Genomic DNA, 17,844 nt, shown 5'->3' on the forward strand with positions numbered 1-17,844 from the left:
GACAGGAGTGTGAGAGTCAGTGTAGGTGTGTGTTACTCCTGGGTCTGGTTACATACAAGCTGCAGGTTTGCAATTTTGAGCCGTGTTAATACTTACAGTTAGTGGTAAAACAAGCTTATGGATTGGGTGTCACAAAGCACATGGTGCCAAGAAACTATATTGATTATTCATCCCACTTCCTTCTCTGCAACACTCTGTTTCTGCTGTATACATTTTCTTTACAGTGTTTAAAAACCATAATTTTTATTTTGTTTATGTTAGACTAATAATCAACAGAAAAGCTGGTTTGACCTCTGTGAAGACAAAACTTAATGATGCCAAAACAGCTGAGCCACAATGCAAGCACTAACTAGAGCAGTTAGTGCCTGAGGTTAAAATACCAAAAAATGAACAATTCATGAAAATGTAATGTCAAGATTTACAGTCAGTCATGAGTTTAGATTGAATTGAGTATATGGTGTCAAGTAATGTCCTTGTGTGTTACTCGTGGGTACTGCAGTGTGGTGTGTTTTACTCCTGGGCACTGAATGCAGTGATGTGTGTGTGTGTGTGTGTGTGTGTGTGTGTGAACTGTGTGTGTGTGTTTTACTCTTGGGCACTGACTGCAGTCTTGAGGCTGTGTGTGTATTTTATTTCTAGATGCTGCCTGCAGTGTTGGTGCTGCTGGAACGGTGTGTATTTTATTGGGGGTTGCTTACTGCGGTGTTAGAGTTGTTTAGCTGGGTTTCGTACGGGTGCTGGAAATCCTTGAAAATGTTTGAATTTTAATGTCGTATTTTCCAGGTTTGAAAAGTGCTGGAATTTTGGATAAAGTGCTTGAAAATGCTTGAAATCGTAACAATATTTCTTTCACCACAAACAGCTATCTGACCGAATAGTTTCGCTTATTAGTGTAAGAAAAAAAAAAAAGTCGCAGAGCCTAAAATGAAAACTTTGCCTGCGCCTTGCTTGCGCCTGTGTGTAAGAGTGATGCGAATTCCGGCTCTTTTTGGTGAGCCACTTGGCTCAGCCATGGGCTCAGCTCACCAAGAAGAGCCGGCTGTTTCTGCTCCTAAACGGCTCTTCAATTTTACCACTTCTGCCTGTGGAGTGCCTGTCCGTGCCCCGGAGATCACCACCCTAACATTCTGCCTTGTTTTAAGTTACGAAAAGGAAATAAAGAAAGTAATGGCTCTTGGACTGGAGTCGGCTCCCATTGTTCACGTAAAAAATAGGTCGCGACCGACAGCTAGTGTGTGACTGCGATCTGCCAGTCTGTTTATTTGTCGAGTGGTTTTTTTGGGTAATTGTTATATATTGATTTATATTGCTAGGTTAGATCAGGGGTTTTCAACCTGTGGAGTAACTGTCCGGGGGGGTGCGAGTGCCTGACCAGGGGGCGTGACATTACGAGATTTTTTTACTTCTAAAACTAAAGCAATTCATTTTTCACCCACAGGAGACTTATTTGATCAGTCTTGCTGACCATGCGCACACACACATTTAATGTTATCTTAAAAATAAGGCTAACAGTGAAGATGAGTGACAAAAACAATGACTGCCGTTATAGTACGTGTGTGTGTCTTTAAGAGAGGTGTAGGAGAAGCTCTGTTCACAGTGTCGCTATAAGTGAGTCAGGAGTCAATTGGTTTGTTTCTTTTCTCAGTTATCTCTTCGTTTTTCCTGTTATTAATGAATGTCTAGGGTTAATCTTAAAAAGTTCAGACTTAATTAAACTGGTTAGCAGTAACCGAGTCAGACTAGTTCTGCCTGTGGAGCTAAAAGTTTTCTGAGCAGATGATCCTGAACTAATGAACTTAGTTACTGATGCACTTTTGCCTTTGCCTGGCTCTGTGAAGTAATGTTTTCTGCTCCCATCTACATCAAAAGCAAGAACCGCTTACGATTTAACAAAGTGAACCACGAATTTATATAATGTGCTGACAGTTTAAAAAAAAAAAAATGTTTTAGGGTAACACCTTTGGTAATTGTAGATCTGTTGTTTTTAAAGCAATGGAAGAATTTTAGTTTGTTGTTTTTGCAGAATTGCATCCAATCAGCCACATTAAAGGACCTCAACATGAATATTTAAGATTCTTTTCACAGCAGTCCAATAGTTTAATAATAGGAATTTAATAAAGCCATTTAATCTTAATTGTGGTGGTTTTTTAACTTGTATTGAGGTGCACTTTCTTACATTTGTAAGTAACCCAGGTTCTGAACCACCAAAATATTTGACTGTTTATATAATAATCTTATTGTCAAATGCTGTAGTAACATTACGCCAGATGTAAATGGACCAATGTCTTCCAAAATGTTTCACTTTTGGCAGCCTCTTGGAAGAACACCGCTAGGCCAAATCTGTTTGGTCAGCCAAAACAATAAAAGTCATTTCTCTGTACTTTTATCAGTACTATAACAGTTTAACTGAAATAATAAATGTGCTTTGTTAGAATAGGTGCTTAGGAAGTGTTCAGAAATCTATATTTTCAAACCTATATTTTCAATGACTGCTTTTGTGTCTTGGCATGCTCTCCACCAATCTTTCACATTGCTGTCGGGTGACTTTATGCGACTCCTGCTTTGTTTAATGGCTTTCGATCATTATTTATTTACCAACGGAGTTCCCATGTTAACTTAACAAGTTGATAAGTCTGATTATATATAATTTAGGTGAAAACATCTACAGTGGTGTTCAAAAAAATAGCAGTCCAACACCATTAACCTGATAAATCACTGTTTTCAGTAGAAATGCTATTTCTACATAGCAAAAAATTTACTTGAAAGTGTAATAGAGTAATGAAAACAAAACAAACCCAACAATTAAGACATGCATGCCGCTCATTCTGAGTAATCGAAGCATTGATTAAAAGGGGCTTGTTCAAAATAATAGCAGTGAGGAGTTCAATTGGTGAAGTCATTAATTCTGCAGAAGAACGGGTGTAAATTTTGTGCCTTATTTAAGGTAGGAGGGTGGCAAATGTTGCACAGGTTGGTCATAGCGCATTTCTTTTTGAAATACTGGGTAAAATGGGTTGTTTCAGACATTGTTCTGATGAACAGCATACTTTGATTAAAAAGTTGATTGTAGAGGGAAAAAACATACAGAGAAGTGCAGCAAATTATTGGCTGCTCAGCTAAAATGATCTCAAATGCCTTAAAGTGAAAACCAAAACCTGAAAGATGCAGAAGGAAGCGTGGAACTACTGTTCAAATGGATCGAAGAATAGTCAAAATAGCAAAGGCTCAGCCAGTGATCACCTCCAGAAAGATCAAGGAACATCTGGAGTTACCAGTGAGTACAGAAGATGATTAAGTGAAGCCAATTTACCAGCAGGAACTCCTTGTAAAGTCCCGTTGTTAAGAAAAAGACACGTCCTGAATGGGTTAACATTTGCCAAGAAACACATTGACTGGTCCAAAGAGAAATGGCTCAACATTTTGTGGACTGGTGAAAGCAAACTTGTTTCTTTTGGGTCTAGTGGCCGTAGACAGTATGTCAGACGACCCTCGAGCACTGAATTCAAGCCACAGTACACTGTGAAGGTAGTAAAGCACGGTGGTACAAAATGATGATATGGGATGTTTCTCATACCATGGTGTTACGTCTATTTATCACAGACGAGGGATCATGGATCAGTTTAAATATATCAGAATGCTTGAGGAGATCATGTTGCCCTATGAAGAAGAAGAAATGTCCTTAAAATGGGTGTTCCAACATGACAATGACCCAAAACATCTTGGTTACAGACCAACAAGATTGAGGTAATAGAGTTGCCAGCCCAATCTCCTGACTTCAATCCCATAGAGAACTTGTGTTCTGACATCTGAAACACGTTTTTTTTTTTAAAGCAAAAACCCAAAATTGCAGAAGAACTGTGGAATGTAGTCTAATCATCCTGGACTGGAACACCTGTTCAGAGGTGCCAGAAGTTGGTCGACTCCATGCAACACAGATCTCGGAAACAATTGTTATGCTACTAAATATTAGTTCAGTAATTTAAAGTAAAGTGAAACCTCAAACATTTTTTTCAGTTTATAGATAATTTTATTTGAGTTTTTAAAGAAAAATGCTGGCACTGCTATTTTTTTGAACAGCCTAATATTTATTTTTCTTAACTTTCTGTAAAGGATTAACACAAACTGGCTAAATTTTGTTAATGTTTTGATTGAGAATTGAAAGTGTAGTATTTTCAGTGCATTTGCATTTATGGAAATAAAAGTTATTATAATGATTTTGTGCTTTATTCACTTTTTTAAAATCACTGCTATTTTTTTTAACACTACTGTAGGTGGCCCAGCTTAGATTTCTTATAACCTGAAAAAATGCTGTTATACACTGGTCTGTCAGATTTACTGTGTTGTGGAGTTGATATTATTTGGCTGAAGTAATGTGTGGATTTAATGCTGCAAATAACTTGCATCATGTAATATTTTTGCAACTATTTATAATTATTTGTTCTACAGGTCCACCAACAAATCCTTTTGTCTCTACTGCTGTGCCACAGGCTGCCATGCAAACTAATCCATTTCAGGCCAATGGAGGAGGAGCAGCAGCAGGTAGGGGGCTAAGACACCATGTTAATTATGCTTGTAATCAAGAAAAATGTTTCATCTATTTTTGTTCATCCACCTCCCCCAAGAGCCTGATTACAAACAGATCTATGTGTGCGAGGTAGCTCGAGGAGGAGAGTAGCACCCCTGGGTGTTATCAGTTATTCAGGCCACCAGAAGGAATTGTGGGAGCTCAAACTAGGTCTATACACCCAGGATCTGTGCTTTTAAAGAGCTGAATTTTAAAGGCTTGCAAAATTCTATATAAATAATGAACTCTAACATGTGAAATATTATCCCCCAGTAATAAACTCAACTTATTTAATACATTCACTTCAAGTTTCTGGCATTGTGGCTATTTTTAGCTGTTATTGTTCTGACTTATATAAAGTAGGCAGTATTAGAGCAAGGCGTATTCAGTTTCTCTATGCTTGTGATTACCAGCACATTTTTGGAGATCCTCTTGAGAACTTTTCAAGGTCAGGTCTGCTTATATTAAATCATGCACAACAAACCCCATATTTTATACCCCATATGACGTAGAGACTAAATTCTTTTTCTTCTCATTTCTTGTCTCATGCCCTAGAAAAACATGGGCCATATAGCAAGGGAAGAAGTCTTACTTGTTTTCCTAGTTGTACAGGGTGGCAATGTGGCTCGGTGGGTGGCGCTGTTGCCTAACAGCAAGAAGGTCCTGGGTTTGATTCCCAGGTGGAGTGGTCTGGGTCCTTTTTGTGTGGAGTTTACATGTTCTCCCCGTATCTGCGTGGGTTTCCTATAGGAGCTCCTGTTTCCTCCCACAGTCCAAAGACATGCAAGTGAGGTGAATTGGAGATACAAAATTGTCCATGACTGTGTTTAACATTAAACTTGTGAACTGATTAATCTTGTGTTACGAGTAACTGCCATTTTTGTCATAAATACATACATTTGTATGTGTTAAATCAAAAGAGTTCATCTTTTGATCTATGCTGCAAGCCATTGGTGGCCAGCAGCTGGGAGCTAATTGGCTCTAGCTTTGATTCAAATGACCAGAGTTCTAATTTGTTGAAATGTTTTGTGGGCATATTGTATAAGCACATCTTTCTGCCTCTGTTTAGCAGATAAGTTTTACATGAGGCTTTGGAGTGTAGATTGAAATTACAGTGCAGTTACTTGCTTTTTGTTCTGTAATTTAACTGTTGTTCCTGTGCCTTTTCATTTGTGGACCAGTTGCACTGCACAATTTACACTGCATTTTCCGGACAAAAACCAGGCTATAAAGTCCAAGGATTTGTCTGTGGATCTCTGTACACAAATAGTGAAATGTCATAGATTAGGGCAAAGATACAAAACACTAAATCATTAAGTGTTTCCGGGACCATAGTGCTGTCAATTTAAAATTGGAAAAAGTTTGGTTTGGCACTACCGTGAACCTTCTTGGAGTTGGCCATTTTTCCTGCATGCCATAAATGAGGCCTTCAAGTCACAGTGAAAAGACAGAGGCCATTGTTGAGTCATGTTAAACTATCATGTGAAAGATTATATGATCTGAAGAGACCAAATCTAGACTTTTTGTGTATAACGCCAAGCACTGTGTATGGCAAAAATCACATCAAAACATGGCAAAAACATCACCTGCTTAATACCATTCCTACTGTAATACATGGTGGTGGCAGCATCAGATTATAGTAGTGTTTTTCAGTGGCAGGGACAGAGAGACTAAGGGTTGGATGAATGCAGCCAAATAAAAGAACAACCTTAAAGAAATCCAACTCCAAAGTGCTTGCAAAATTGCACTGGTTAACAGCTTACATTTCATCATGACAATGATTTGAAGCATACAGCCAAAATCATAGTGCTCTGTAGACAGTAAAGAGATGTTCTTCTATAGAGATCTACATATGTAGAGAGACCTGAAGACGGCAGTTCATTTATTCTTGCCAGCCACTTTGACTAATCTTAAGAGGATACTCCCTAAAGAATGTGAAGAATGGGACAAACCGCACAAATCCAGATGTGCAAAGCTCATGGTGATTAATCTGAGAAGACTCAGACAGCTGTAATTGGTAACAAAGGGGCTTCTACAAATGATCGAATAAATGGTCTAAATACTTTTGTGACTATTTCACAACATATTTTGTGAATAAGATTTAGTTTTTTAATTAATTTTTAAAAACTAAATGCATGTTTTTGCTTAATTATGAGTGATTACGTGTTAATAAATTAATATGGCAAGGATGTCTATTCAAGGAGTCTGAATTTTTTCTGAGTCCACTATAATTAAATACAGTAAAAAGCAAGTATCCAGTAACACATTCTTCCTTAAAGCATTTACACATCTTTAAAAGTCTAAATAAATACACTTAATTTTAGCTTGGTCATCAACTGATTTTCTGTGTTGACATACAAAGTGGTGTTTGACACTGGTAATAATGCTACCTGCTCAGTAGCCCTTTTTGCAAAATAGAAACAGTTTCTTGAGCCCCTGGTAGGGTAGTATGTGTGGCTTTTCAGTTTTAGCAATTTAGCTGAAGATGATTAGTGCTTTTCCACCAAAAGAACTTTGGTTCTTGAACCAGTTCCGCTTGGGTTTTTTCGAAGCATGGTGCTTTTTAGAGAACCGACCCACAGTTCCATCAGTTTTTGGAAGCCACTACCATTTATAACTATACAGGAATATGTTAGGCAACCTTTTAATGCCTTTCACTATTGGTGAATGAATGCATGTATGAACAGTTGTTAGTCAAAAACTATTATTCAGCTTGAACTATGGTGTACTGGTGCATCTCAGTAAATTAGAATATCATCAAAAAGTTAATTTATTTAAGTAATTCAATTCAAAAAGTGAAACGCATATATTATATAGATTCATTACACACAGAGTGATATATTTCAAGCGTTGATTTCTTTCCATTTTAATGATTATGGCTTACAGCTAATGAAAACCCAAAAGTTAGTATCTCAGAAAATTAGAATATTGTGAATAAGTTCAGTATTGTAGAGTCATGGTGTCACTCTCTAATCAGCTAATCAACACAAAACACCTTTAAATGTTTCCTAAGCCTTTAAATGGTCTCTCAACCTGGCTCAATAGGCTACACAATCATTGACACTCCCCACAAGGAGGGAAAGCCACAAAAGGCCGTTGCTAAAGAAGCTGGCTGTTCACAGAGTGCTGTATCCAAGCATATTAATGGAAAGTTGAGTGGAAGGAAAAAGTGTGGTAGAAAAAGGTGCACAAGCAACAGGGATAACCACAGCCTTAAAAGGATTGTCAAGAAAAAGCCATTTAAGAATTTGGGGGGGGATTCACAAGGAGTGGACTGCAGCTAGAGTCAGTGCTTCAAGAGCCAACACACACAGACAAATCCAAGGCTACAATTGTCACATTCCTTGTGTCAAGCCACTCATGACTCGGAGACAAGGTCAGAAGCGTCTTACCTGGCCTAGGAGAAAAAGGACTGGACTGTTGCTCAGTGGTCCAAAGTCCTGTTTTCAGATGAAAGTAAATTTTGCATTTTATTTGGAAATCAAGGTCCCAGAGTCTGGAGGAAGAGTGGAGAGGCACATAATCCAAGTTGCTTGAGGTCCAGTGTGAAGTTTCCACAGTCAGTGATGGTTTTGGGAGCCATGTCATCTGCTGATGTTGGTCCACTATGTTATATCAAGTCCAAAGTCAGCGCAGCCATCTACCAGGAAATTTTAAAGAACTTCATGCTTCCCTCTGCTGACAAGCTTCATGGAGATGCTGATTTCATTTTCCAGCAAGACTTGGCACCTGCCCACACTGCCAAAAGTACCAATACCTGGTTTAATTACCACGATATCACTGTGCTTGATTGGCCAGCAAACTCGCCTGACCTAAACCCCATAGAGAATCTATTATTGTCAAGAGGAAGATGAGACACCAGACCTAACAATGCAGATGTTATGCTATCAAAGCAACCTGGTCTTCCATAACACCTCAGCAGTGCCTCAGGCTGATCGCCTCCATGCCACGCCGCATTGATGCAGTAATTCATGCAAAAGGAGCACTGACCAAGTACTGAGTGCATATACTGTACATATTTTTTAGTAGACCAACATTTCTGTATTAAAAATCCTTTTTTTAATTGGTCTTATGTAATATTCTAATTTTCTGAGATACTGACTTTGGGGTTTTCATTAGCTGTAAGCCATAATCATCAAAATTGACAGAAATTACTGAAATAAATTAACTTTTTGATGATGATCTAATTTATTGAGATGCACCTGTATTTGGTACTGGTAATTCATTATTCAAGTTTAGTTAAAATTAAACACAAAATAAAGCTAAATAAAACTGTATGTGTCTGTTTAAAACTAAGTGTAAGTGTAAAGCAACCTTTGGTGTGCATTAGAGTTTAGTGGAACATGTGCACAGATTAAGTGATACTTCAATGAGGCATGTTGTGTATTTCTGCGATAGTTTTTCTTGCAAATGTTTAATGTCACTGACTGCAGAAATCTATGCTTCAACAAAAATGTGTGTGTGTGTATTCCTATTTCTCTGTGTTGCAGCATCATTTGGACCAGGCTCTATGAGCATGCCTGCTGGCTTTGGCAACTCGGCTGCCTACAACCTCCCCACAAGCTTCAGTGGAAACTTCCAGCAGCCCTTTCCTGGTCAAAGCTTCCCCCAGCCACAGGCATACACTCAGCAACAAAACGGTAATAAAAGAGAATGTGCTGTAAATCAGTGTTAATAACTTTTTTACTTGAAATTTACTTGAAACCGCCTTTTGTGATTTTTTTCTGTATAGGTGGAGGTTTTGCTTCATTTGGTCAGGGTAAGGCTGTAGTACCTCAATATGGACAGCACATGGCTGCAACTGGAGTTACCAGTAACCCATTTTTGGTACGTTTATGAATTACACACTAAGTAAATTGTTTGTTTGCTTGCATGTATTTGTGTGTTATTCATATACCCTACAGTGGATTCAGAAAGTGTCCAGACCTTTTTTTTTTTTTTTTTTTTACTTTTGTGCTGAGAATATGATTTTAAATGGATGTAATAGCCATTTTCACCGATCAGTCCACACTTAATCACTCTTAGGGATGAAGTGAAAACATTATTTTTTTTTTTAATCTAAAACGGGATTTGAAAACTTATTCACAAAAATAATGAGACCATTTATTCTCTGACCAAGGCCCTTCTTGCCAAGAAGCTTTATTTGGTCAGACTTTCAACTTTATGAAAGATTTAAGGTTGAACCAAATGTTTTTCCATTTCACAATTATTGAGACTTAATGGTACCTTTTTATACCTTGCTCTGCCACGATTTGACAGTGAAAATACACAGATAGTTACTTGTACTTCATGGTTTGGTTTTTGTCCTGACAATTCACTTTAAATTGTGGGCCCTTATAGACCCAGCTGTGTACCTTTCCAAACCTAGTCAGTTCCCATTGCAACAGGTGGATTCCAGTCACGTCTCAGGGATAATTAAACAGTTTGCACTTGACCACCATTTAGAGAGCCAAGAAAAGGGTGTGAATAAGAGATTTTAGTATTATTTTTAATACTTTTTAAAATTGGTGATTAAGTGTGGATTGATTGGTAAAAATGGCAATTTGTGTGTTAGAAGCCAATACTGTCTAAATCCACGATAGTTTTGCTATGTATTACAAAAAAAAAAAGGAATTCCATTTTTACTTGAAAATGCTGCTTTGGACTAATAAGGTTTCTTTAAAACCTAGATTGAATATGAGTTTTGAAACTTAATTTAGAAAAATAAATAAATACATTTAGAAGGAAAAAGGGTTGTAAGGCCTTTTGAATGATCTGAGATTCTCTACTCATGGTCTGGTCTTTTTTGTGATACAATAATATCCATTACTGTCTAAACAAATTGCAGAAACAGTTGCACTTCATGAGTTATAATCTTTTAGGTTCAGGTTGGAAAAAGTGTGAAAACAGACTTAATGTGATAAGATTTGAGTAATGGAGGTGCCCTGCTCTGTAAAAAAAAAAGTCTAAAATGATTTGCCCCTTCTCAAATTTCTTCTATTTTTGCTCATTTGTCACATTTAAATGTTGTGGGTCTTCCAACTGATTATAATATAAAATAAAGACATCATGCTTAAACCCAAAACCCATGCTTGAGGTCTTTTTTGGTGTTCTTTTTAGTCAGCAGTGGTGACTTGCATTTTTATACATGTATACCATAACATAATGACCCAGCTAAATCACTGATACCAAATTTGATGTCAGTCTTGATTGATAATTAACCGCTGACTAATTTCAGTCACTTATTGTTAAAAGAAATTAGCAAAAATTTGCATCCCAGCTTTTGTGAGTAAAATCTCTTACTACTCATATCCAGGGTCTGCTTTGCTACATTAGGACCAGAACAGTGTGCCATATTTAGCTAAACAATTATTCATGTCATTACAAAATGACTTAGCCTAGTTGAGATAAGAGTATTACTATGAAACTGATCAGTAGCTACATCAAATATTCAATCACTGGTAGAACCGTCTTTACCCAGATATTTGATCATTTAACTATACTTTCATTACTTTACTTTTACCATAATAATACTTTTTTGTACAGTCTAAACTACAAGAAATTTACATTTCACATTAAAAAAAGGTCAAAGATTATTGAAAGCTCAGATAAAGTAAGATTTCAGCCTTGTTTTGAGGACTAACACTAGCAGCCTAAAGTGAAACCTGCTGGAATCTTACTTAATAAGCCTGCTCAAAGTGTGTAAAATGTATGTATCTCTGTGTTTTATTTAAATCAATCCTCAGTCATTGGAAAAGGTTTTAATGAACCATTTTAACCAATAGTATTTATTAACTAATCAAAATAAAACTACTTGTCTAATCTCCCGTATGGTTCACAGTAACAAGTTTGAAAAGAGTAGGCTCAGATTTTCTGTGCTTGTTTATGTAGCATGACACATGTACAACTTATTCATCCAGCCTTAAATAAGGGATTAATTGGGATGTTAAAGCATGTGTAAATAATGTGCTTTTGATCCCTATGTACAACTAATGGTGAAAATTATGTAATCAGCTAAATCTGTGATTTGTTTATTTGCAGCTTTGTATAAATGTAATAGAATTATTTTAATTGTCAGTAGCATTGTTGCTATGCATATTTGAGACTGGTTTTTCTCAGTTTATTTTAGTGTGTAATTGTTGGTATAATTGTAAAAAAAAAAAAGTTTTCTACAATGATTTTTGTTTTTCTCTAATTCTAGGCTGGGGCATCGGTAGCACAGTTTCCCACTGGAAATTTTTCCACAAACCCTTTCTTATAGCACGTCTCTCCTTCGCACATCACCAGGGGAATACGCTTGCTTGCACCTCTTGCACTGTTTTGTTTTTCTTAAGTAGCTTTAAGAACATGTTTTTAAGAACTTTTTTATCAAGTTATGAACTAAAATGTTAGTCACCAACAGTGTAACATGAGGATCCAACCTCGACAGCAGAAAACAAAACAAGGTATTGGGGTGCCTAGAGGAAAGACCTTGTAACTTCTTTTCTCTGCTGAATCTGTGAAATTTCCTGGCCTGTTCATTTATACTAAGTTATTTCAAGATGTCCTGTTCATTTTTATTGCTGCAGTCCTGTACATATCTATTCTGAAAATGGCAGAGATTTTGCTTTTTTTTTTTTCATATCAGTATTTGTATCTTAATCTTGTACATTGACGTACATCAGTCTCTGTGCTACTGATGAGATGGCGGGGCTTATTTGCTCAATAGCTGGTCACTTATCGAACCATCAGAGAGAGACTCTACCAAAGAAGAGGAGCTCTACAATTCATCATTTTTAAACCAAGGATTTTTTTCTATTCTTGTTTCCAGTTGTAAAGTTTTGAATCATTTGTTGTTGCTATTACTATAGACTCTTACCTGGCCAGGTGCTACACAGAGACTCCCAAACACAGACCACTTAAGTGTTACAGAAATTTATGTGTGTGTGTGCGCGTAAGTGTGTGTGTGTGCGTATGTACACTCACCGAGTGCTTTATTAGACACACCTATGTGGTATGTACAGTGGATCCACTATTAGTATTAGACCCCTTGTTTATTTTTTTGTGTGTCATGAATGTGCTTTTGTTTTATTATTTCTTTTCACGTCAATCTGTACCTAATCACCCATGATGAACTGTGTTTTTTCTGGCCAATTACTAAAATTTAAGACCTAAAATTTCTTATATACTTCATTCATCTCTGAATTGAGGATGAATGGCCTGACTTATTTTGCTCTTTAGAGATGATTGTGCATTCAACAGGTTCATAACTTTCTGGTTCATAACCTTGGAGCCATTTTTAGAGAGTCTGCTGGTTTTTTTTCACCATCTTGACCAAGTCGAACTCTAGGAAGGTTCAATGTTGTGTCAAGTTGTTCCATTTGTAAATTATTGAGGCCACTGTGGTATTGAAAAGACTATATTATATAGCATTATATATTGTTTTATATCCCTGACCTGACCTGTGCCTTGCAACAATTCGATTGCAGAGATCCACAGACAGTTTCTTCCTCAAGGTTTGGTTTTTGTGCTGACAATGCAGTGTAAATTGTGGGTCTTTATATAACCAGGTTTAAAATTTCCAACATATGTCTGGTCTATTCAAATTGCAACCCATGGGCAAAAGTCAAGGGGTCTAAATACTTTCTGAATCCACTGTACATTCATTGATTATAATCTACCTACCATACAGTTTACCTTTGTGGGTATACAATTACTGAATGTAGCTCATCTGTACACTTTTTCTCCCCTTGTACCCCACTTATTAATTAAAAGGGACCCCGTAGAACCCTCACTGACCAAATGTTATTTGACTGGAGGATTGTTCTTAGCACTGCAATGACACTAACATGGTAATGACATAATAGTGTGATAGTGTGTAAAAGTGTATCAGGTGCAGCGGTGTTGTCATCTATGTCAAAAGCGTTGTGTGATAAAATGTTTAGATCTGTACAGGCTAAATGAAGACTAACACAGGCTATATGTTCCTAATAAAGGCTGGTAAGGTTAAGCAGTAAAATATTCAACACATAATTACTTTATTAATGTCACATCAGTCTTGGGAATGGTATACCACCCAAACATTATCTTTTCAGGGGAGGTCCTAAATTTATAAATGGGGTACAGGGGTCAGTATGTACCAGATCAGTGCAAACATCATTTCCAGTATGTACCAGATTGGTGTACATAATAAAGAGCTCTGTGTGAGAAACTTTAAGAAACCACAATGTGCATTTTATTATATCGAAGTTCTGGTGGACACAAACACGCTCAGCACTTCTGTTCTTAATTATGTTTCTTGAGTTCATGTTTTTTTTTTGTGGTGTGTATTAAGTTTGGTTAAAGCTGTGGGTTTTAAATCTGATAAATCATTCATAAAATGTGGTTCTTACATGTATAAAAAAGGTGCACTGTATAGAGTGGATTCTGAAAATATTCAGACTCCTTGACTTTTTGTGCACTTAATATTGTGGATCTGATTTTGAATGGCTATAATTACCATTTTTACCATAAATATACACATAAACACCCAAAACGACAAAGGAGAAGTTAGTTAACTTATTCACAAAAGTATTCAGACCCTTTGTTGTGGTTCTTGTAAGTTGCATTCTTTTATAATATATGTTGCAATTTGAATTAATTGGACACACACCTGGGTCTTGAGTCTTCCCAGGACTGCTGTGACCTAAAATTTTAAATGGGAGAAGATTGGCAAAACTTTGACGGTTCATAAAATTGGTTGTCCTGACCATTTAGGCATATGGACAGGTAGGAAACTGGTGAAAGAAGTAAGAAAGAGCCAATAGTTATGATGAAAACTTGGTGGTGGCAGGTTTATGCTGTGGGGGTGCTTCTCAGCAGCAGGTCTAAACACAGCCAAATACAGGAACAACCTTTAAAGAAAACCTTTTCTAGAGCACAGGCTTAATTCAGCTAGGACAGCAGTTCACCTTTAAACAAGTGACCTGAAGCATACAACTAAAACAACACTGGATTGGCTTCAGGACAATGTCTCAAGTGGCCCAGTCAAAGCCCAGACTTAGCTGAACCTCTTTGGAGAGACCTGATAGCATCTGCTATGAGATATTATATTAACTGTCCAAATCCTGGCGAAGCTTGTAGTGAAACGTAATAAGACTTGCAGCCATAGATTGATAGATAAGGACAGTACATAAAGTATTGAATAAGAAAAATTTATAACAGATTTATTATTTTGGTTCATTTTTGAAAAGTGCTAAACTTTTTCTCAATTAATGGTTGATTGGGCAGCATGCCCCCAGCATACCAAACCCTAATAGTATAACAGGGAGACTTTATATCATCATGGTTAACTGAACCTTTAAGATTATACGCAATGTGGCCTATTTTACAGCTTCAACAGTTAGCTGCTTGTCATAACCTCCCTTCAAAGTACAGCCTAGAAGAACTTACTGTCCGGTACCTTTGATGGCAATCTATAAACCACAGATTGTAAGGAGCTGATGCCAGAAAGATAAACCTGGTTTGCAGGCCACTTTATCAGGAAAGTTTGTCGAATTGCCGAGCATTTAATGGCTCAAGGCTACCTGACTACCCCACAATGTCAGCTCCTCAAGGAAACATTGGCATAAACATTTTTTTATATTTGTGAAATGACAATACTTCAAAGCATTTTATGTAACCAATCGTATTTACTGTGACATTTGTGTAGTGATAAACTGCTTTAGGTCTGTGTAATCCTGTGTCTTTCCTAAAGCTAAAAGAAGCTAAAGGTCATGTTTGATGTCATGCCTGAGTTTTTATCTACAGTAGTGTTCAAAAAAAATAGCAGTGATTTTAAAAAAGTGAATAAAGCACAAAATCATTATAACTTTCATTTCCATAAATGCAAATGCACTGAAAATACTACACTTTCAATTCTAATTCAAAACATTAACATAATTTAGCCAGTTTGTGTTAATCCATCATAGAAAGTTAAGAAAAATGAATATTAGGCTGCTAAAAAAAAATAGCAAAAAAATTATCTATAAACTGGAAAAAATGTTTGAAGTTTCACTTTACTTTAAATTACTGAACTAATATTTAGTGGCATAACAATTGTTTCCGAGATCTGTGTTGCATGGAGTCGACCAACTTCTGGCACCTCTGAACAGGTATTCCAGTCCAGGATGATTAGACTACATTCCACAGTTCTTCTGCAATTTTGGGTTTTGCCTAAAAAAAACGCGTTTCAGATGTCAGCCCACAAGTCCTCTATGGGATTGAAGTCAGGGGATACGGCTGGCCACTCTATTACCTTAGTCTTGTTTGTCTGTAACCAAGATGTTCTGGGTCATTGTCATGTTGAAACAACCATTTTAAGGATATTTCTTCTTCAACATAGGGCAACATGATCTCAAGTATTTTGATATATTCAAACTGATCCATGATCCCTTGTATGCGATAAGTAGGCGTAACACCATGGTATGAAAAACATCCCCATATCATCATTTTGTACCACCATGCTTTACTGTCTTTACAGTGTACTGTGGCTTGAATTCAGTGCTCGGGGGTCGTCTGACATACTGTTTACGGCCACTAGACCCAAAAAGAACAATTTTGCTTTCACCAGTCCACAAAATGTTGAGCCATTTCTCTTTGGACCAGTCAATGTGTTCCTTGGCAAATTTGAACCCATTTAGGTAGGGTGACCATATTTTGTTTTTTAAAAAAGAGGATGCCTGGTTCGGGGAAGGAAGGGGGGGGGGGGGGGGTGTATTTCATGTCGTTGGTGACACCATGGCAATGTGTATGGGGTAGAGGTTTAAATAGTTGACAAATGAGTCAATAACCATCCAGCTTTGTTACTGCACTTTAATAAATGTACAGCTGCTCTTCAACAAGGTGGGTAGCACGGTGGCTTAGTGGGTAGCACTGTCGCCTCACAGCAAGAAGGTCCTGGGTTCGATCCCCAGGTGGGGCGGTCCAGGTTCTTTCTGTGTGGAGTTTGCATGTTCTCCCCATGTCCGCATGGGTTTCCTCCGGATGCTCCGGTTTCCTCCCACAGTCCAAATACATGCAAGTGAGGTGAATTGGAGATACTAAATTGTCCATGTCTGTGTTTGATATAGCCTTGTGAAGTGATGAACCTTGTGTGATGAGTAACTACCGTTCCTGTCATGAATGTAACCAAAGTGTAAAACATGATGTTTAAATCCTAATAAACAAACTTTAACAAGGGCCTTTAGGGTCAGATAATCTTATTCCTTCACATTCAGCGTTAAGCCCTAAACAATAATAACAACAAATTAAAAAACAGTTGTCACCTATAAATAAAAATCCCTTTATTTTTTAGTTTCTTTGATGTATTGTACAATCGTATCAGCCTACTTATTAGGAGTGTTTTTAAATTTCATTTGATTCACTTTAATTACTTGCTCCCATCAGTAGAAACCCAGCAGTAAGATGTGTCTTTTAGTGCTTACTGAGCAATTTCCACATAATGCAGTGCCATCACGGTGTTGACAAGAGCCTCTGTGTTAGTACGTGAAAATCAGACTTATTTTAACAAAACAGATGCATTCCTAAAAAGACCTGAAAACAAACCAATGCAAAAACATACACACACAGAATAGCGAGTGCAGACTAGAAAAGCCGAATCCCGGACATTTTTGGTGATTTAAAAATCCCGGCCGGGTGCATTTTTTAGGTCTCAAAAAGAGGACATGTCCGGGCAAAAGAGGAAGTCAGGTCACCCTATATTTAGGACATGTCTTTTTCTTGAAAACGGGACTTTGCAAGGAGTTCTTGTAAATTCTGGTAAATTGGCTTAACTTAATCATCTTCTGTACTCACTGGTAACTTCAGATGTTCCTTGATCTTTCTGGAGGTGATCATTGGCGAGTATTTGCCATTTTGGCTATTCTTTGATCCAAGCGAACAGTAGTTCCACGCTTCCTTCCGCATCTTTCAGGTGTTGGTTTTCACTTCAAGGCATTTGAGATCATTTTAGCTGAGCAGCCTATAATTTGCTGCACTTCTCTGTATGTTTTTTCCCTCTACAATCAACTTTTTAATTAAAGTACGCTGTTCATCAGAACAATGTCTGGAACAACCCATTTTACCCAGTATTTCAGAAGGAAATGCGCTTTCACCAACCTGTGCAACATTTGCCACCCACCTACCCTAAATAAGGGCCAAAATTGACACTCGTTCTTCTGCAGAATGAATGACTTCACCAATTGAACTCCTCACTGCTATTATTTTGAACAAGCCCCTTTTAATCAATGCTTCGATTACTCAGAATGAGTGCCATGCATGTCCTAATTGTTGGGTTTGTTTTGTTTTCATTACTCTACTACACA

General features: G+C 37.3%; 1 protein-coding gene across 1 annotated transcript; it reads left to right on the forward strand.

The window, feature by feature from the left end:
• The first annotated feature begins 969 nt into the window (after window positions 1-969).
• LOC134334241 (arf-GAP domain and FG repeat-containing protein 1-like) lies at window positions 970-13,749 on the forward strand. The gene is made up of 6 exons (XM_063016479.1): window positions 970-1,203; window positions 1,314-1,341; window positions 4,447-4,539; window positions 9,055-9,204; window positions 9,297-9,391; window positions 11,745-13,749. Exons 1-6 carry the CDS (start codon window positions 970-972, stop codon window positions 11,802-11,804), a joined length of 660 nt encoding a protein of 219 aa, XP_062872549.1. The 3' UTR covers window positions 11,805-13,749.
• The last annotated feature ends 4,095 nt before the right edge of the window (window positions 13,750-17,844 follow it).

Source organism: Trichomycterus rosablanca, chromosome 20 (assembly GCF_030014385.1).
Source record: "Trichomycterus rosablanca isolate fTriRos1 chromosome 20, fTriRos1.hap1, whole genome shotgun sequence".
NCBI lineage: Eukaryota > Metazoa > Chordata > Actinopteri > Siluriformes > Trichomycteridae > Trichomycterus > Trichomycterus rosablanca.

Coding starts and splice junctions, on each gene's coding strand:
- LOC134334241 (XM_063016479.1), top strand. CDS start 970: ATGCGAATTCCGGCTCTTTTTGGTGAGCCACTTGGCTCAGCCATGGGC. Junction 4,540..9,054: donor TGGAGGAGGAGCAGCAGCAG/GTAGGGGGCTAA, acceptor TCTGTGTTGCAG/CATCATTTGGACCAGGCTCT. Junction 9,205..9,296: donor ATACACTCAGCAACAAAACG/GTAATAAAAGAG, acceptor TTTTCTGTATAG/GTGGAGGTTTTGCTTCATTT.